Below are 22,878 nucleotides of genomic sequence, written 5' to 3'. Positions count from 1 at the left end.
GCACGCAGATAATCGTTTAACACACACAAATGTCGTGGAAACAGTTGAATGGGCAAATAGCTATTTGGCGAACAAAACAGCGTGCACTAAGATTAGCACTTATATTGCATGCATGATAAAAAAATTTTGATCCAAGATAAGAATTTGTACATAATTGTTTACTTGGTGCAAGTAAATTATTGTTTTCCGAATCGATCAAAAAAAATTTCTTGAATCAAGAATATTTTCCTTGATTCAAATTAACTGTTTTTTCTGTGTAAACATATTCATTATATTGACTATACTATTGTTCGGATAGCAATGGTTACTTTTTTCTTTCTTTATGTGAATTAGGATAAATCTTACTCTAAAATTTCTCGATGATGTATCATGAACATCTTCAACTTGTTTCTAACTTTTGTAATGTCCATTTTGTTACTGAAAGATAAAAGAATCATTTAATTTTCATGACTATGTCACTAAGTTATCATTGTTTCTCGTGAAAAAAATCTTTTGATAAAATTTTATGAAATTTCCTCAATGAATTTTTATAAAAATATTAACCGATCATAGACTGTTAAAAATTTTTAAAATTTACCGGCAGAATTATTATTTTTCTAAAATATTAAATCAATTGAAAAAATTGGTCTATCAGTTGACCCTGTGGGCCAGCCCCAAAACTTCCCGCCGTTTTCGTGCTCAAGAAGCTCCTTGAGCTCGAAAACATTCTTGTGAATGTATTTCGAGCTATTCGAGCCCTTTCGAATTTTCAAAAATCGTCGATTTTTTTAGCGGAAAGTTTTTTAATTTTCCAACCAAGTCTTACATATTAATTTAATTGATGAGGCTAATACTGAGAAGCATTAAATGTATTTTATTGATAAAAAAAAGCCCTGGTAAGAGCCCAACTAGAAATTTTTAGGTGAGACCTATTGGGCTATCATTGGGTTGCCCTATTGGGACCCCACATAGGGATGTCACGCAAAGAGCTATTGGGCCGTTATTGGGCAGTCCCAGCTGGGCCTCAGTAGGGAAATTCCCAAGAGATCTCATTCGGGCATCCCTGTTAGAAAAAATATTGAAATGCAAAAAAAAAAAAATAAGGTAATTTTGATTCAATCCAAATTGTAATCTAATATACTAACAGCATTATTTAAAAGTGTACATAATTTCAATTGATGAAAAAATCATGGTGACTGTTGGGCTCGAACCTCGATCCTTCTGATTCGAAGTCTTTGATGTTATCCACTGCGCTGACCCACGTATGTGATCGCGCGAGTGTAAATAGTATATTTAGTATGATAACGAAGAATAACAGATAAAGAAACAAAAAATAATATTCGGAGTGTATAGATGAAATTTTCAGCTGCCGTTAAAAAAAATATTTTTATTGGTTACGGCCAAAATGGGGTACCCCTTAAAAAAGGTGAAAAAATTTTAACGTCGGGTTTTTCCTTTTAGGTCCCACACAGAACTCAATAGGGAAAAATGGCAATAATATTTTTATTTTCACGTTGTGTTGTCCTACTTAGGCCGCATACACAGCCCAGTGGAAAAAATGACAATAATTTTTTTATTTGAACTTCGGGTTTTCCTACTTAGGTCCCACTCAAACCCCAATTGGGAACAATGACAATGATTTTTTTATTTTCACGTTGGGTTTTCCCACTTAGGTTCTACCCAGGACCCAGTTGGGCAATACTGACTATAAATTATTTTATTTTTGTTTCGGATATCCCAATTGGGTTCTGATTGGGCCCTCATTGGGATTTCCCTATTGGGAATAGCCCATTAGGACCCAATGAGGTCCAGATACATACAGTAGGCGTTCCCACAGTAATTTTTGGTCAGGTGCTAGGTTCAAACCTAGATTCTCTCAATTCCTTATTCCTTCTATTTATTGCACTGATTCAAGTATACGAAATCGCGGATGAGTAAATAGTATATTTTTTTAGATATTAAGTTTTAAGCTTTCATTATAAATCTCATAAAATTTTATAACATTTTATGAAATTTTGCATTGTTTTGGAGGAAGTGATAATTTCATAATAAAGTATATAACATATAATAATTGTTGGACTTTTATATTGTCAATAAAAACACTGCAGATTATGATAATAGCAAGTTTTATTTATAATAAAGAATAAGGTAAGAATATAATGGAAATAAATGAATTAAAGCAATACAGCAGTACACCGATTGTACTGCTCACACAAAACACTCACCTTGACACTCTTGCTTCGAGTACTGTCTGAACTCTCGCAATTACATATATTAGGTATAATACAAATTACTGCCTCGTGGCGATATCCCTACACTTGAACACACTTCGGCTAACGTTTGAATTGTCCCGCAGACACCATATAGTCCCAACACGCCCTCTCAAACCAAACGTTTTTCATAATTTATGTTACGAATTTGTACTAAATCCAAAACCTTTTAAGCACCTCGTGATTAATTTTTGCTAACGGTTTGTCAACACATCTTCGATCATTTCCTTTGATGGCACATAATCTACCGTAAATTTTTCATCGCATATGCAGCTGCGAATGAAATGATGCTTAATGTCGATATGTTCAGTGTGAGCATGAAGTATTAGATCGTCGGCTAATTGTTGCACACCACAATTATCAACATATATTTTGATATCAGTTCACTCATTTATTTATTTATAGCTCACATAGCAGACCACGTAAGTAAAGGGCCTCTTTGGCGGTCTTCGCAAGACTAATATATTCAACCTCAGTAGAGGATAACGCTACAGTTCGCTGCTTTTGCGATTTCCATGACACCACTGCACCACTTAATATAAATACATGTCCCGTATATGACTGGCGATCAACTACGCAATTCTCCCAATCAGCATCTGAATACCCCAATAATGGCTTATCAGTCCTTACATATTGTAGTGACTGGTATCTTAAATTAATATCACTTATACACTACAATAATAATACACTTACATTAGAAATAATAACACCACAATTAACAGCAGTAAAAGAAAGCAAACAGATATATAGTTTATTGATATACAGATGTTTGCTGTTAAGATGTCAATATAAGACTGACTGACTCTAGTCGCGTATCTATTAAACAAGAGAAGAAGGCATTTGTTTTCTAGTTATTCAAATATTTTAAAACATCAGTTTCACATTCGTTACACTACCCCCTTCTCAATAAATTATCGTCCCGATAAAAATTGTGTTCGGCGAATCGAACTTAATTGAAATTAAAATTATTTGCAATTTTGGTTCGATTTCGTTACGGTCCCAGCACACCCTATTTATCATCCTACAGGGAAAAAAACACCATAGCAGAAAAAACAACCCTGTAGGCTAACGCAAAGATAATAAAAAAATAGAAAAAATAGTCTATAATTTAATTGAGCTAAGAATTGCTAAAAAAAAAATATTCTGCTAAGAAGTTAATCGACACGCGTGACTCTATTTTTCTAATCAACGAATCAAATTAATAAAATAAAAAATGTAACCCTTCTCTTGAATAATGGATCCTCAATGGGAATGGAAACAGGTACGGAATGGGAACAGGAACTCCTTCCTCTCATCCTAGAAGGACTAGGAATGGACTCCTTCTCTCCTCCCCCAATGAAATTGGAAATATTATCTGCACATAACAAAGAAAACAAAACGAGTATCTCTAAAATTTTATTAAATTTTATATTTAAACATATTTGATCGTTACATCTTATTATTTATTAGTTGTTAATTTATAAACTTTTAGTGTGATCAATTTAATAATTTTCGATCTTATATGCTCATTTTCTGCCGTTCGATTCATTCAGATCACTCTCCGATATGTCATCTCGAGCTAATATACCAATGATTCTGAATAACACACGTTGCAACGAATTTCATTTTTCTCACTAAAAGCTCCTCGGAAACTCTCCAGGGCATCCAACTATCTTCCAGAAATCGTGCACTACTTAAGAAAGATGTCGACTATGTCAACTCCGGATGGATCCCAAAGCTCCAGTCAGGTTGCTCTTAGCCATTGATAAGTCCTCAGAATCAAACTTTTGATCCTTGTTGAGCTCACTTAGATCAAAAGAAATATCCAGTCTCTGATCAATGACTGAGGAATCTCGGGAACCCCTTACAACGATTAATCGTTCAGGGCCCACGGTCAGACTTCCCTCCAGCTAATATACTTAAACCCAGAACATTTCCAGTCTTTATAGAATCCCGGGAATCTCTCGAACAACGTTACCACTGAGATCGTTCAGAGCCCTCTGCCAGACTTCTTTCAGAATCTCGGGAACTCATCAGCAACGTCTACAGTGTGGCTATTCAGGGTCCACTGCCAGGCTTCTCCTGAGGACTATACCAGTCTTTAGTAAGTCGTCCAGACAAATCTTTCAATTCTATCAGTTTGAAAGAGATATCCTAGTCTTAGCAACTAACTACAGAATCCCGGGAACCCTTTACAACGTCTACACTGAGATCGTTCAGGGCCCCAGTCGGACTTCTTTTTAATTTCTTATTGATCACAATATGGTGCAAGACGATTTATATGCACGATTTTATATTTTCTATTTGCTATTTTCCTAAGTTTGTAAACTACGTTTTTAATTTACTTTCAATTTCATAAGGACTTTCCCAATCGCATTGAAATAAATAAAAATTTAATTATTTTCGTTAATATTGACATTTCTTTTTTTTTTTAATTTCATGATAGTAATGTCATCAGCTTTACAAAATTTTCCATTCATCTGTTTATAACTCTATTTATTGACTCGATAAATACTTAAGGTATTCTATAGCCCAGATAAAAATTTTCAAAAATGACTATTTATACAAAATTCTTATCTATCGTTCTTCAATACAAAATCATTAAATGTGTTTGGTTCACTCATCACGTCAATCGATTATAAAACAAAAGAGCGGTTAGATATCACGATATTTGTAGTTAATTTGTGTTTGATAAATGACGTTTCTGTTATTTTTGATTTTACCTATTATTATTATTATTAAATAATGATACATCACTAAATAATCCTTTCCGAATTTTAAATTGTCCATAAGTTCAATTCCAATTCCTCCATTGAGGCTACAAAAAATATTCTTCCGGCTTCACTGTTTTTTTTTTTTTTTTTTTTTTTTTTTAAATAATAACATTATCCGGCATTTGATGTTTCGATCATTATTATTTTATATTTTTATAATACGCGTAATTACTCATACCCGCACTTTGACATAAATTAATAAAAATATTTTCACAACACAAATTATTAATCACAAACTTTTTTTTTTATATGTAGTATATCACACAAGTAAATTTAAACACGCACTTTGACACCGATTGAAAAAATATTTTCACAAAACCTATTTAATTAATCACTGGATTCATTTAAATCATTACACGCACTTGAAAAGTACCCACAAAACTTATTTAATTCATCACAAAATTTATTTGAATTAACACACGCACTTAAGCACAAATTAATAAAAATGTTTTCACTGAACTCGTTTAATTGATCACTGAATTTATTTTTTTTAATTTATTATTATTTGCGTCTTTAATAACATCAAACGAATCACGATCGTTTTTTTTTAGTCTTTGCATTTCTCGTCTCGTCACGATATTTTGACAGATATTTTTATTTTAATTTTATATTTGTAAATTCATACGACACACGAAGGTTACGCGCACTTATCACTTTTTCACACACTTCTGACACCAAATTGTAGTATTTCAACTTATAATTAATATTACTTAAACTACAATGATAACACACTTATATTAGAAATAATAACACCACAATTAACAGCAGTAAAAGAAAGCAAAGAGATATATAGTTTATTGATATACAGATGTTTGCTGTTAAGATGTCAATATAAACTGACTGACTCTAGTCGCACATCTATTAAACAAGAGAAGAAGGCATTTGTTTTCTAGTTATTCAAATATTTTAAAACATCAGTTTCACATTCGTTACAATATATTAATCTTGCCTGTACCGTGCCCGCAAGGTATCTCAACACTCTTTTCGTGGCTAGCCAGTAAAGCTTTCGCGGATTTTTAATTAACTGTCCCCAACCTTGACACGGTGTTCACGATGTCCGGATGCGTGGTGACCGATAAGTACGTCAATGCACCGATTAACTCCCGATACAGAAATTCTTCCCTCGAATCATTCGTATTATCACCAATAATTTCAAAACGCGTGTTTACTTCTGACGGAGTTAAAACCGAATCACAATTCTTCATATGATATCGCTTGAGTAGATATTGAACATAATCTGATTGACTAAGTTGGATTTGGCTTTCACACTGATTTATTTCAAGGCCAAGACAATATTTTGCGCATCCGAGATCGTTAATTCAAAAGGCATCCATTAGCTTCCATTTTATATCGCATACATACTCAGCACTCTGTGATGCGACGAGAAGATCGTTGACATACACTACAACAAATTAAAAATCACTTTATTATACGAATCATAAAACTTCCCGGTAGAGGCGAGCCTCTACCAGGTACAGCAAGTATTTTGTAAGACTAGATTTATAGAATATACAAAAAATACTTTAAAAATAATAGATAATAAATTTTTGTGGCGGGAGTTACAATAAATACATAAAAATTAGCATATAGCAGTCAAAATAGTTGAATAAATTTCAATGTCATAATATAATAGTACCCGCAGTGATTCAATCATTGAGTACTCTATATAAAAAAAAAGAAACAATGTCTATAAGGTATAGTCAGGTAAATAATATTTACATCACCTCTTTCCCCACATGGCAATGGTCCAGCACTGCATATTGCGAAAGAGGTGAGTTTAGTCGAAGATTAATATCAATTAAATTAAGTTTAAACAAATATATGCATCGTCGTAAGTATGTACATTAGTACATTTGTAAATATGTATATATGTATATATGTAAATATGTTGTGTAGCGCGTAGCAATGACGACAATGACAACAAACGTCGAAAGCAGTGGCTAGCACGCGAGTAAACTATAATCAAGAGTTAGTTAGATTTGCAGTGGCGGCGATCGCAGTGGTGGAGACGTTAGGAAAGACGACAGTGGTCCAAAGGTCAGATCCGTGTCAGGGCGGACGCACGATGCATCCTCATTTGACGCCACGGTACCAGCATACTGTCTTTGACCAGACACATGCTCCACATATATGTCTCGCGCCCAGCGAATGGTCTCCGACACAATAAGCCGTCTAATCAGACGAGCATAGTGTGGTGAGATACTAAGCGCTCTCAGAACCGACTCATTGCTTGGGTCCCACCCACCTAGGGAGCCGACAACGATTGCGTCAGTACGCACCTGATACCCCTGTGCCTTCAATGCAGTCGCGAGCTCATGATACGCCTCAATCTTAGATTGACGCGCATCATCAAAAGCCACGCACTGGTTCTCGAAAGCCACAGTAACATCTACAATGAGCACCGACTTGGCCCGTTCATTCCTAACAACAATGTCAGGTCTGAGACGTGCCAGATCCCCATCAACTGCCTGAACGCGCTTGTTGACTCGCATCTCTCCCGCCGCCCTAGAGGTCCGTGATATCCTGTTACACTCTCTTCTCGTCTCATGAAAAATAGACACGGTTAACTTTCCGTGCCATTCAGACCCATACTTAACAAAGTGATACTCATACGTGAATACCATTGACGTTTGGCTTGTTTCAATCCGTACAAGACCTTTTTAAACTGGTAGACGTTGCTACCATGATTTAGTTGTTCTAGCATTTTATTCGCGCGTTTACTTATTACTAAACCAATACCATGTTTCGATACAATCTTCGAAAGCATCTCGTGTAGCATTTCAGGAACGTTCAAGATGACATTCTCTTCCAATATCCCGTTCAGGAACGCCGTCACTACGTCAAATTACCAGATTGTTAGACCATACTGTGCGGACAGCGCTAATAGCAACCTTAAGGCCTCTAATCTCGCCATAGGATCATAAGTGTGATGATAATTAACTCCAAACTTCTGACTATAACCCTTGGCAACAAAGAAGCCTTTGGCTCGGGCACCAACCTTCACACCTCGCGTCTTAAACACGATCGCACTCGATAGATAAACTACTGTTTTGCGAGCGGTTTTAAATTTTACAAAATTTTATACGATTTTATCAAATTGTATGTGATGAATTTTGCTAAAATCATCTCATAGCTTTTACTAAAATTTTATAAAATTTCATAAAACCATATATTTTCATAAGATTTTAAAAAATGATTTAAAATTTCATACCAATAACTCCTTAGGATAATGATAACAATTTTGTGAAATTTTACTAATTCTAATAATGTTTTATGAAATTTTATTAGCATCCTGTACATCAAGAGGAATCGGTATATTACTCGATGCCACTAGATGTATACTATTAGTTTATCTATTGAGTGCGATCATATTTAGGATGCGAGGTATGAAGATTGGTATCCGAGTTGTAAGTCAACCGTCTTAGACTCGATTAAACTAGATAGATACATTAGTTTTTGTGACAGATATTTGAAATGTAGTTTAGTTTAGTTTAGTTTATATATTTACGATTATGGAACTGCTGTTCCTTGTGATTAAATATCAATATACATGTTACTTTGTTATTATTATTAGCGATAACAATTAAATGAACTCAACAGAATACAATATAATTTAGACGCTTACTCACTCATTCTAACACATACAATAGTTTCATCTATTATGGCTCTACTGATTATCTAGATCTATTAAATACAAATAGTATTTACTTCGAAAATAATGTACTACATTTAGTGTTTGTAAATGGCAGGTTCCCTGGTGGATCCAATTCCATTGAATCTCCTGAAATCCCACTGTGTAAATTTGAAAAAATTCCACACAACATACATTTAAATTAAACTGTACTCCTCCGGGTTACACGATTTTTACCTGCTATTCCCACTGGAGCTTCAATAGAAGAAGGAGTACACTAAAACTACACTTACTTTACACCACGGTTGATCCAGTGGAAATTTAGATTTTACATTAGAATAACATCGTATTACAAGATTTTTATTCACTATTCCCACCGGAGCTTTGATAAAAGAAAGAGTACACCAAAACTACACTGACTTTACACGACGGCGTTTTAGTAGAAATTTTAACTTTACGCTCAAATTACATGGTATTACACGATGTTTACCCGCTATTCCCACCGGAGCTTCAATAGAAGAAAGAGTACACTAAAACTACACGTATTTTACACCACGGCTGATTCAGTGGAAATTTAAATTGTACGCTTAAATTACATCATATACAATGTATTAAATAAATTGTAAATTTTTGTTCATATAGCAGAGACTCTATAATTCTTATTAAAATAATTTTTTTTTTGTAAGTCCAAGTTTAATTTCTACGAGTAATTATTCATGGGAGCATTGATAATAAATACTAATGCCACAATGTAAAATAGGATATTCCATGTTACCATCAAAAAAGGTTCTTATCACTCTGTTAAATAACAGAGGAGTTCTCGGGCCAAAATGGCTTCCAGCATCAGAATATAACAGTTCTGAAATAAGTTTCTTACCAGGGACACTACAAGTGGTGTGTGCGATCTCGTGGCGAGCATCGAACTACTTCCGCTGCTGTTTATAGCACCGATAACTTTCCTATCCTACATATGTACAGATATATCTTTACTCCCGAGGTATTTTTCTCTTAGTTCAAGCATTTTTTTCTTGGTTGGAGCCTACAAAAATTTATGAGTTTAAAAAATATTTTATGTGAGAAATTGACAAAAATTATGTTTTTGTGGGTATTTGGCCCGAGCCGAAGCCTATAGACCGGGAACCCCAGAGATCTTTTATTAAGGAGGATAGGTTTATGTTTTTTTAAATAAACGACGTTTAAATTTTTAATTTCTAACTATATTGTCAACTCAATTACAAAAACTGTTGAGATTGAAATAGTATTTTCTAATAACAAGGTTTGAGATAAGTACAAGATCATTTTCAGTTATACAATTTTTTTTGGTACGTTATTAAAATCAGTTCTTCACAATTTATAATAAAAGTATTAAGTGACTAGCAGCCGACTCTAATCACACAATTCAAAAATTATATTTACTATTCCAATTTTGAATTGCACGTGCCCGAATTTTTAATTTTGTAATTCTGATATAATCAAACTGAACATTTCAAACATTCATTTAATATTTTTATTTTAAACTACACTTGTTCAAATTTTAATTTTGCAATTCTACTATAGTTAAAATGAAATTTTAAAATTTTACTTAATATTTTAATTTTAAATTACACGTGGTTGAATTTTAATTTCATAATCCGGATATTATCAAACTGAACATTTTTAAATATAATTTAATATTTTATTTTACCTGGTTTTCTTGTGTAAATACACGATGAAGTATTAATTCTAGTTTAATTTATACTTACACTTTTCCTTTTTTTTTCTTCATTGTAAAAAAACTTGTTCACACCTCGATGATTGCCGACAGAAGAGAGCGAGACTTTTTTTGTTACTCAGGCCTAAAATTTTCTTATCAGCCTATCCATATTCATTAACTTGGTCAGTGCACGCATTATTCTCCCTACTAACATTTCCCTTAACAGATATTTTGTTGTTCGTATGGCTCATTGTATGTCATAAAATTTGATGAATGAAAGAAAACTGTTTTGAAAATTATAAATATAAATCGGACGTAACAAATAGTACTTATTCCGAGAAAATTTATTTACCTCAAACCAAAAAATGTTGTATTGTTTCAAAAAACTAATACATCTTTCTTAAAAAAAAACATCTCTCATATTTAAAAAAAAACTCTTAAAACAAGTAAACATTTTTTTCGTTTAATCATAAAAACATGTTGACTTGAGGAAAAAAAAATTTGATTTAAGATAATTATTTACTAGGTGCAAGAAAATTTTAATTTTCTGAATCGTTACTAAAAATTTCTTGTATCAAGATTAATTTCCTTGGTTCAAGTGAACTGCATTACTTCGTGAAAAATAAGTTGTAGGAGGTGAAGTGATTTACATAAAAGACTCTATCACATTTTAAGATAAGTCTGATAGTTTCACCGAAAAAGTCCATCTATAAATTGTCTTATTAAGAAGGTTTGCATGTTTTAGGTTTCCATTATATAAAATTGGTGTATTACGGTACGATGGACAATGTGGCTCAATAATTTATAGATCAAATTGAACGGAATATAGGATAATGCTGGATAGCCCAACTGGTAGAGCACTCGGCGTGATACCGACATGGTCTGGGTTCGATTCCCAGTTCGGGCTATCTATATTTTTCTCAATTTATCTATAAATTGTCTTATTGAGAAGGTTTGCATGTTTTAGGTTTCCACTATATAAAATTGGGTGTGAAAAATAAGTTGTAGGAAGTGGAACGATTTACATGAAAGACTGTATCACATTTTAAGATAAGTCTGATTTAAAGCCGTAAAATGGACGGTGGAGGGTACGGTCCGCCAAGGTCACGGAAATCACCGGCAACGGATTCCGTGGTCTTCAAACCACATATAGACGTCATCTTTGGAAGGAAGGCTTTCATGGATTGACTGCTATCATGGTTACATTTGCTGTAGTCCCAGATGGCAAAATGACGTCTTGATGAGTTCTGAATGAGTTCATGAGTTCATTCTATTTATGATTTGGACGTCTTATCAACATCTTAAAGAAGTCTTTAAGAAGTTCTCAAGATGTCGAATGAGCCACCTAGCGAGCTCAGTAATACGTCTTTAAAAAGAGTTCTCAAAGAGTTCTTTCTTCTGACTTCGCCAATAAGGTTACAGTATGAATTTACCATGACGTCTTTAAGAAGCTTATAAAGCTTCTTTAAAGTTTTTTATACTTTAAAGTTTATTATAAACAGCCTCTGAGACTAATTTACCTTTCCAATATTTCCCCTCGCGGTTTTGAATCACCCTGGAAACACCCTGGAAACACGGTGGAATCACGGTAAATCCACGGCGGTTACACGGTGAGTTTTTTATCATGTTATCACCATGATTCCACGGTGTACCCACCGTGATTCCACGTACACCACATAATCACTGTGGATACACCGTGGAATCTCGGTGAATACACTGTGTAACCATCGTGGAATCATGGCGGGTAAACCGTGTAATCACCGTGGAATCATGGTGATGACATGATAAAAAACCCACCCCGTAACCACCCTGAATCCACCATGATTTCACCGTGTTTCCACTCCCAGGGTGTTCCCAGGCTGTTTCCAGGCTGATTCAAAACAGCTAGGATCCGTTTTTTAATATTACTTTCTTCCATAATTACTAATAACAAAAATTAGCTGACATTCTTCACTGTTGACATACTTATACACACTTTAACATAGTACTTTTATTGAACCTGAGCTCCAGCTAGTAATAAACCTTATGACGAGCAATACTACATAAAAAATCCACTAAACACTAGCGCGCTGTTGCCGTACTTCTGCGTTTATTTTTTAATCACTTACTTTATTAGAAAAAAATTTATTTTATTAAAAAAAAATTTTTTTTATCATTCAATGCAATAATAATAAAAATATATTGTGTTCATTCTTAAGACTAAGTCAATTTATAACATGTTCTATCAATGAAATTTTGGTGTGTAGGAGTTGTAATCATGCAAAAATACAATCGAAATTCTACGAGATTCCCTAGAAAGATAATCGGTATCGAACCGCCTTAAGTCTGTTTCGCCGAAAGAGTAAAAAATCTAGAGATAATTTAATGTGAGTGAATGAGTCAAACACTTTAGAGTGATCATAAAGCACCCTCAGCGCTTTTGCGCTTGAGGTGTGCAATAATACTAAAATTTACTTTGAATCTAACTTTAACCTCGAATAACTTTCGGAACATTAAATTTATCAAAAATTATAAGAGACTTATTTTGTAGAACGTTCAATTTTCAACACAAGCATTCGTTGATTTTTCCGATACACTAATTCCCTGGTGAGTGATAAAATTCTAAACTGTAAGAAATGGTTCTCCTTATTATTTAAATCGAAAATCGATGGGCTACCTCTGAAACTTGAATTTAAGAGCCAATCTTTTGTCAGAATTTTTATTTTGACATATTTCATCAATTTCTGGTGGCGCCAAAAAAAAAAAAATATGCTGTTTTTCGACACACCCTAATTTTTATATTATAAAATAATTCCAACTTTTAGTATTGATTACAAATAGATTTTACAATCATCTCATTACTTTGCACCAAGTAAATAATTCTCTTGATATTTTCATCTTAAGTCAACATTTTTTTTTTCAAATAGACATATTTTTATGCTTAAATGAAAAAATTTTTAAATGCTTAAAGTGTTCTTATTTCTTAGTATGAGAGATATTTTTTTGAAGCAAGTTTTTCGTTAAAAGTGAAAATGAATTGTATTTTTAATCGAACAATGGAAAGCAGAATATAGTAAAATGACGAGTGTTTTAAAAATTCAAGTTGTAGTAAAACACAGGTACCTATTATAGAATCTGGAGATCGCTTATTAATTATATATAACCATATATAATTATGTAAGATTATATATAACCATGTGATTTTTTTAGTGGCATTATATATAATTATATGCAACTATATAGAATCATATGTAAGAAGCGACCATATTGCCCCGAACACCTAGGCTGCTGGACAGTTTAGCTGTGACGTTAAACCCACCCCCATCACGTGACACCTCAGTTACCCCTACAGGTAAAGGGACTCGATGGCCTCAACGGCAGAGGCAGAGGGATACATTACTGTACTGGACGGTTGAGCGGTCACATCGTCGAATAGATATACCTTCTTACGTTGAGCATTGTTGGGTTTAAGCTTGTATAATAAATACTCTACTGGTTTAACCATGTGTTAGTCATTTCTTACAGTTTACGAGTGGAATAAAGTATTCGCGTGCTAGTGAAGTGTTACATAACAGTTAATTATCGAGTGAGTGGACGCATAATTAACAATGAATCAAGAAGCTATCGACTGCGAATCGAGAGCTCGTCTAAGTCAACCGGCATGGCGTCCCGAGCTCCCACAAGCTATAGGCAGTGGTGCAACACCGTTACAAACAGGATCAGTGCACCCAAGAGGAGATCGATCGTCGTCTCAAGATACAATGTATACGAAACGATCGAGATCTCAGAGCTCAACGTGACGGTCGATTTACAGCGGTAGACGCGGTACACCTCCGTACAACCCAGAATAGTAGGAGGTGCTAAAACAATTGACCACAGTGGTAACGATGCTGGCGTCGACACAGTTCCAGAATTTGTTACCCAGACCATTCTCCGTAGAAGAATCTTCTAACGCTTCGGGTCACCTTCGAGGTTTAGAGGGAACGAAACTGATTTCCCTTTTTGATCCCAAAGTGAAAAGTCAGTCCATCTAATCGTGCATTCACAAGGCCGAGGAACTGCAGGTAATCTATGGGTGGTCAGATAAGATGACATCGTGTTATGCGTTAGATAATTTAAGAGGTATAGCCGGTGAATGGTACCGCGGATTACCAACCATTGCGTTCACGTGGAACCAGTGGAAGATGAAACTTCGAGACGCATTTATGGATCATACCAGGTATTCAGACCGCCTGATGGCAATGATACAGCGTAAGAAGAGGCACGATGAGTCTATGGTGGAGTTCTTCTTCACCAAAGTCGCGTTGGTCGATGCGTGCGAAATAACTGGTTAAAGAGCGGTGGGCTGCATCGCTTAGGGAATTGAGGACAACGCCCTGAGAATAGCAATCAGCCTTTTCGAATTTCAAACACTGGAAGATCTTCGCATTTACCTGAGCAGAGTCGAAGATTACGGAGAACGACCGACGGAGAGACCTCCACCTAGAAAGTGGATCGAGAAGCTTCGCCGGCCGTTAGCAACTCTTGCTGCGTATGTATGCTCTCCAGCTCTAGGACGTGGAGAAGAGCCGAGAAATCAAGAAGCTGGGCGAGCTAGAGCTCGAGGGTTAGCAAGGACACATAGTGAGCCTACTCGTCCAGATACGTTGGATTCAAATCGACCCAAGGACATCCAGTGCTTTAGATGCCAGGAGTACGGGCACATTGCCAGCCGTTGCCCGAATTCGGACTCAGGAAATAACGAGAAGAGAATCCTGAGTATTGGTAGTGCTCCAGTGCACGAGGATCAATGATTCCTAGAAACTACTATAGGGAAAGTAGCCTTGACAGCATTTATTGACTCCGGAAGCGACTGCATCACGCTGCGGAAATCTGATGCTAATCGATTAGAACTGAAACTACAGCCAACAGACACAACTCTGCGTGGATATGGGGGAAGTGTGGTCAAACCTCACGGTGTCTGTTTGCGCGAGAACTAAAATTAATAGTTTAACAATTTTATTTATCTTTAGACCAAATATAATGTAGATAAATTATTGCAATTGATCAGACTCAGGTGGATATTGGATAGTGAACTGTAGTTGTTGATTCTGGTACTGGTGAATTCTCAGCAGATTGGATTCCTCGTAGCTGAGCTGGTGGCAACAGAGCTAATGTGCTCTGGATTGGTCAGTGTTGAGTGGAGGCGAACAGGAGCCGGGCTTGACAAGCGGCCCGCTGACTGGTAGATCTGGCTGATTATGTGCATTGTTGACTCTAGCTTGGCAGGGCCAAGCAGCTGCAGGCGTGATCTGGAGGTCTCGAAAAGGTATAGGATCGCGAGTCTTAGATTAAAGACTATCGATGCTCGTTCGAACTCGTATATTGCTCGTTCAGATCTCGATATTGCTTGTACGCATCGACTAGGCAGCAACTGTTGAAAATATTACGGTGTTAGTCTCTTACTTGGCTGTTATAAAACAGCAGCAGATCAACTTACAAAATAGAGCTTGATAGCAGAGCTTTAAGTGGGCAGGTAGAAAGATACAATCGAACTATCCTTTCTATGCTATCGTCTAGCATCGAAGACGAGTGACATTGGGACCGTAAATTACGTCAAGTTATTAGGGGTATTAACAATACCGTAAACTCAAGCACGGGAAAATTGCGGTCGGAATTATTACTCGGATTCAGGCCTCGCAATGCGTCTGAGTCGCGATTATTGAATAGTATCGGAGAACCCGCGCGGGTTATTGATCAGAATCAAGCGGAAGCTTCTCAGTCTATTAAACGATGACAAGAAGAGCAGGCCGGAAGATATAATAAAAAGGAAGTTCCTTCTCGGCTGTTTGCGTGCGGTGACCTCGTAATGACTCGTAGAGTAATTGTTTATAATGATGGCAATAGTAAAAAAATAATACCCAAGTACGCTGGGCCATATGAGATTACTAAGGTACTTGATAAGGATAGATACGTCATTGAGGATGTAAAAAGCGCAGAAAGGACATAAAAGCCTTACACTGGGATTGTTCCTGGAGACAAGCTGAAGCTGTACAGTACAGAAATCAGCGAATCAGAGTCCAATGACAGTAACAGTGACGATAATGCGACGGTACAACCTTTGGGTATGAACATTATCTATACGTTATAATACTATAGTTAAATAATATGATGCCCTGATGGCTCTCACGTAGTGAGAGAAGGATATCTTTGCATGAGCTTATAGTGGCCTTATTTGAGGGATGGATACCATAAATATTAGTGTTGTCTCTTTTTATGTAGAAAAGGATACTACTTTAGAAAAAAAAGGTCCTCGCTATAAGGAATGGATGCTATTAAGAATAGTGGCTCACACAAGTGAGAAAGACAGCACCAAAGCAGGAATGGTTCTTATTTAAGAAATCGATATTACCTGCTTAAGGGCACCTGATCTAAAGAGCGAGGATGAGAGGGAGGATAGAGAGAGAGAAAGAAACAGACATTAACATAAAGACTTGCATGTACACAACCACTTACACGTCATTACGACGACCAAAAAAAAAAAAAAGAAATACATACAAAATAAACGTGGGTGATATTCAACGGGAATCATGAGGATAGTCATTCGGAAAGTTAATGATTCTAATTAGCTTAAAGTTTGATTATAGGCATGCATTAGTTGGGTTACTGTGTGATTGCATGCTACTTAATAAGATCATTTTACTGAGATTTGATTGATGTATGATAATTAGGACAACCCGGTGTCTGGACAAGAAGCGGGGCTATATAGGGGGATAGCAGTCAAACTCTTCAACCGTGAGGACGCGGAAGACCATCAGGAAGGCCGACTGTAAGAAGCGACCATATTGCCCTAGACACTAAGGCTGCTGGACAATCTAGCTATGACGTCCAACTCACCCCATCACGTGACACCTCAGTTAACTCCTCAGGTCGAGATACCTGAGGGCCGCAACAGCAGAGGCAGAGAGATACATTATTGTACTGGACGGTTGAGCGGTCATATCGTCGAATAGATATACCTACTTACATTGAGCTTTGTCGGGTTTAAGCTTGTATAATAAATACTCTATCGGTTTTAACCTTGTGCTAGTCATTTCTTACATATATATAATTATTAGGGTGTGCCATTTTGAGGTGACTTTATTTCCAACAAAAAAACAGGCTGAAAACTTGCAGGAAGGTGAAAAAAGAAGCCTGTTCAAAACAAAGCTCTTAATATTAATATTGAGAGGGACCTATTTTTAATTTTCCATTTCCCATTTAAATAACACGGTAAAATTTTTTTTTTTTATTTTTCTAGCTCGGCATTCGCACCTCATATAAATAAGTTCAAAAAATACTCGTGTAGAGAATTCAACGCTCTACAAAAAAGGTATCTTATGATTTTTTGATAAATCTATCCGTTTGAAAGTTATTGGAGCTGGAAGTCGGCTCTACAATAAATTTCCAGATCTTTTTACTTTTCCAGCTAAACTATCAGACTTATTGAAAAATGTCATGGTATCTTTTTTGTGGACAATTTTATTCCCTGCAAATTATTTGGAATAAAGTTCATTCAAATTCCGCCTTGTTATCTAGTTATTTTTATTTTAATGTTAAGTTCCCGGAATAGATTAGATGACTATTATTTTTACGAGCTTGGCATTAAAATGAAAATAACTAGAAAACAATGCAGAAATTGAATAACCGTGATTCATAATAATTTGTAGAAAATAAGATTCTCTATCAAAAAGGTTTTATGACATTTTCCAATAAGTCTAATAGTTTAGCTGGAAAAGTAAAAAGATCTGGAAATTTATCGTATCTATGACTTCCAGTTCTAATTACTTTCAAATACATGGATTTATCAAAAAATAATGAGCTTTTTTTGTAGAGCTTTAAATTCTCCACAAGAATATCTTATAGACTTATTTATATGGGGTGCGAATGCCGAGCTAGATAAATGAAAAAAAAAAAATTTTACCGTGTTATTTAAATGGGAAATGGAAAATTAGGAATAGGCACCTCTGAATATTAATATTATGAGCTCCGTTTCGAACAGACTTCTTTTCTCACCTTTCTGCAAGTTTTCAGCCTGTTTTTTTGTTGAAAAAAAAGTTGTCTCCAAATGGCATGCCCTAATAATTATATATAATCATCTGTGATTTTTTTAGTGGCATTATGGATAATTATATATAATTCTGTATGGCTGTGTATAATTCTGTATAATTATATATTATTCGATATATAATTACATTAAATTATATATAACTATATAGAATTATATAAAATTATATATGTCACGATATTTGGATATCGCGGCAGTCTCGCATCAGGTTGGCGAGCAACAGAGGGCAGCATACACTGCTCACACGTCTCATCTTATATATTATTATAATTATTTCTTTTACATGCACGATTTTGTTTTAATTATTGTGTCTCTATTATATAATGTTTGTCTTAGGTATAAATTGTGTTTGAATTCGGAAATTTCACTGATCAATTTAAGTATATATTTGGATTTTTTTTAGTGCTGGGAAAAATTATTGCGCATTTTATTTATATGCTTATGATTATTTGGTGGGTTGACTCATGCGCGTCGACGCAGCGGTTGGCAGTAATTTATTATAAATAAATTTATATGTTCATGAACAAACCACTGGCTGATTTATCATTAAATCGTGGTGATAAGTAATTATAAAAGGGACAATTGGTCTTTTGACGTCGGGAACGGGTTAAATTAAACAGCTCAAATCAGGTATTATGTTGGGGAGTCTGTTCAAAATAACATGCGACAGTCATATATCTCCATAGGTTGAAGTGAGATGCATGATAAAATGGCGCCGGCCTAGGTGCCGGCATGAGATTCACGTGCTGCCATGGTCAGACGTGGGATAGTCTTTGTATGAGTAGCGTGTGTGCTCTTGTTAATAAGAAATGTTATAAATTTGGCGCTATTTGATATTCGAGTAGATAGTTTAAATCCATTGACATTAGTTGAGTATTTTGAGTAGATAGACAGGGGAAGTTTGGGCTCACTTGAGGCAAGATGGACATGTTCGGTTGTACCGACGGACGGTAAGTTATCGATGGATGATAATGTATTGACTGATGGTAAGTTATCGACTGGCGATAAGATTTCGGCTGTTGGTGTGGTTATCTGGGACCTTTTTGACATCATTTTGATGCTAATTGACGTTATTTGGCAGTCTTTTTGCCTTCTGAGCTCACTTTTGAGCTTATCTAGGACCCTTTTGAGCTCATGTCCGCCATTTTAAGCTCGTGGTATGGTAGATGGTGCCTTGTGTACATTTTGAGTGGGAAATTTTGAAAAAAATATATACAAATTTTAATAATGTACAATTTATGTAAAATTATGTACAATTTCATTAATGACTAGAATGAGTTCTCGGAATGCCTATCGGGTTACAGGTTCTGGCATCATGTTTGTGCTTAACCCCAGAGCTGACACTAGCGTTGCCTACTCTAATTAATGCAATATGTACACGTAAATGTTTGATTTGAAGTTTTATATATTGAAACTGGGAGTATGTAAAGGTACATGCGAGAAGCATACAAGAGCATGCCATCTAGTGGTATACTTTCTCTCCCCTCGTTTTTGCTGATGATGACGTCATCAGGCAAGTCTGAACTGGTTTTTTCTAACTACGTAGTAACATTTCTTAACTGCGCAATAGAATGTTTAAGATGATGACGTCATCCGACAAGTCTGAACTTGTTTTCGGCATAGAGTGGGGATACTGAGCTGAGCGCTGAGCTCAAGAGCTCGCAGCAGTCAGTCCACATCGAGAAACGTTTTAGTTAACAGCCTGTACTAATGGATAAGTTCAGTGAAAGTGAAAGAAGTTTTCTCCGCTATAACCGGCCATACACTGATAACCTGGATGATATTATTGAATCATTATTTGGTGACGTGCCTCCTGAGGAAATTGGTAAATTTGTTGACGATATAATTGCGTTTGCAAAAAATATTGAAATTATTGAAAGTGCGCGAGAAGTATCGTGTCCAGGCTGTGCCGAAAAAAGAAGATTGACAAAGAATCTATATGAAATTAGTGAAAAAACGGAAAAACTGCAATTACGCATGTTTCGAAAGTCATAAAAATGGCTCGTCGAGGTATGTAAAGATTTATTATATGTTTCATTAATTCAGCTATGAATATTTATTTAATTATCAACTTTTTTTATAGACTTCACGTATGCACGGATGAGTGTGACCATGATGCTCAAATTGGGTTTGAAGACATAAGCGAAGAAAGTGATATTTTCGAGGACGGCGCTATTCCAAATTCCTATTATTATAGAAACGCGAATGAGGAAAAAAACAAAGAATTAGCTATTCGACGGCAAGAAATCGATTTACAAATTTCTCATTGGAAAGAATTATTGTTAAACTTTAAAGATCGCAAGAATTATGAACAAGCGTGTCATGAAATCACATTTATATTAACTAAGTTATTGTTTAAAGCAAACAAACCACAATAATGGACCTAATAATTAATTTCGTGGGTTCCGAGATGCCTGATGGTAGATTTGTGATAAAAGAACTTTGTGCTACTGATATTTGTGATAAAGTGAGTACATGTGGACTTGCGCGATGAGAACATTGGTTATTTGAACCACCTTTGGATCAAGTTGATGTTGCTGTAATGCAGAAAAGTGTTGATCACCACAAGCAATACCATTCAATATCATGGATAGCCAGTTTGCTACCATATGAATTATTGAAAGAAATTCATAAAATTATGGTCAAACATACATGATACTTTTACATACAAGGTGAACAGAAGAAGAAATGGCTTGGAGATCTAATTGACCCGGCTGTACCAATTATCGATTTAGAAAAAATGGAATTTTTCTCACTCTATTCAAAGAACGATTTCTTGAAATATCAATGTTCATATTATGCTTATCACTTAAAGAAATTGGATACTTCATGTGCATTTCAAAATGTCCAAGAGTTCAAGAGATGGTTTTGGCATTTTTATGGAATTCAATCAACCTACGAGAAGTCAGTTCAGATCGTCAATCAATTGCAAAATCTATTTTGTATAGATGATCGAGATATCGCATGCTTTGATGATATATTTATCCTTGAAAATGCAGCTCAGCAGAAGGATTTCGTTTGGCACAAACTACCAGAAGAATCAAAAAATAATGAAAAATTGATTGGCTATCAAAGGTGTCGGGATCATTATATTTTCCGTGATGATATTCTTGATAGCTTTGTATATCCATTCAAAAAAGATTGCTCTAACTGTATATTTTTAGGTTAAGAAAAATATCTATACTTTATTATGTATTTGAGGATATGTTAGATTAACTGTATGTTTTTAGGTCAAAAAAAAACTATAGTTTATTATGTATTTGAGGTTATGTAAACCAAAATGTATATTTTAGGTTAAGAAAAATATCTATACTTTATTATATATTTGAGGTTATGTAAGACTAAAATGTCTATATTTAGGTTAAGAAAAATATTTTATCGTATTTGAGGTTATGAGAAATATTTAAGGTTATGTAAGACTTGAATGTATTTTTAGGTTATAAGTAATAAAAAACAATATATATCAATATAAAAAAAGTTTATTCATTTATAAATGTAAGTTTTTTAATTAATACAGGTTTAATAATTATATTTAATTTATTTATTCTTTGTTTAAATCGTTCTCGTTCTCTTGCTGCTTGTTCCCGCGATGCTACTTATAGGATTATACTCGACTATGCGATCATGTATAATGAGACAATAAGCTGATGTCTGCGCAGGAAATTGAGTTGTTGATTCAAATTCCAAACGAATGTCCACTGGTCCAGATTTTATTGATTCGTTTTGTTTCGAGCAATCGATAACATACAGTGGTGCTTGTTCCAAAAATTTCTTCTTCGTCAACAGTGGCTCAGGTTCTTTGTTGTAGTATGAAATTTGGAAATTTATATACATATCATACAACAGAACATATTGATTGTTTCCAATGTTGAGGTTTAAATTCCCATAAGGATAACTCTGAGAGTTTAAAAATAATTTTATATCTCTAATGTTGCAGTGATCAAATACGCTGGCATTTTTAGTTGCATCATTTTTTCTTGCTGTTTGAAATCCAAGGATTACAAAACGTGGTTTCTCGAGCTGTGTAAATGTTTTAACTGCCCAAATGTGCTTCGAAGTATTAGGTAATAGTGGATACTCGTACAGCTCCCAAGTTCGGAAACTGATTGAGATAGCTGGATCACTTGTAATATAATTCAAAGCTTCAATTTTTTGTTTATCAGCCATAGTCACATATGGTACAATCCACTCGATTTTTTGCAGAGTAATTTTAACAGTTTCAGCATGAGCTCCAGCAGCAGGTGAGGCCACAATCTATGCATTCATATCAGAATTTGATCTTATTAAAATCAACTCATGCTTTGCATTGATGACAACTTTATGGTAATCTTCAGCAAATCCTAGCAAAAGACTCAGTGGTATAGATACATCGAAGTAGCCATTGTCATTGTGTAATTTGTTAACAGCTTTATCCATAATCCAGCCTGAGTTCTCGAGTGCATTTTGTTGAGCTGGACTCAGTGACATGTATCCTTTCATGAGACTTG

General features: G+C 35.0%; 1 protein-coding gene across 1 annotated transcript; it reads right to left on the bottom strand.

The window, feature by feature from the left end:
- Positions 1-21,943: 21,943 nt before the first annotated feature.
- On the bottom strand, positions 21,944-22,558 carry LOC103578474 (uncharacterized). The gene has a single exon (XM_008559593.1). The coding sequence runs from the start codon at positions 22,556-22,558 to the stop codon at positions 21,944-21,946; it is 615 nt and encodes a 204-aa protein (XP_008557815.1).
- Between the last annotated feature and the right edge of the window lie 320 nt (positions 22,559-22,878).

The sequence above is a fragment of the Microplitis demolitor genome, chromosome 3, assembly GCF_026212275.2.
Source record: "Microplitis demolitor isolate Queensland-Clemson2020A chromosome 3, iyMicDemo2.1a, whole genome shotgun sequence".
NCBI lineage: Eukaryota > Metazoa > Arthropoda > Insecta > Hymenoptera > Braconidae > Microplitis > Microplitis demolitor.
This window is presented reverse-complemented; position numbering and strand designations above follow the sequence as displayed.

Excerpts from the sequence above, each read along its gene's own strand:
- LOC103578474 (XM_008559593.1), bottom strand. The coding sequence starts at position 22,558 with ATGGCTGATAAACAAAAAATTGAAGCTTTGAATTATATTACAAGTGAT.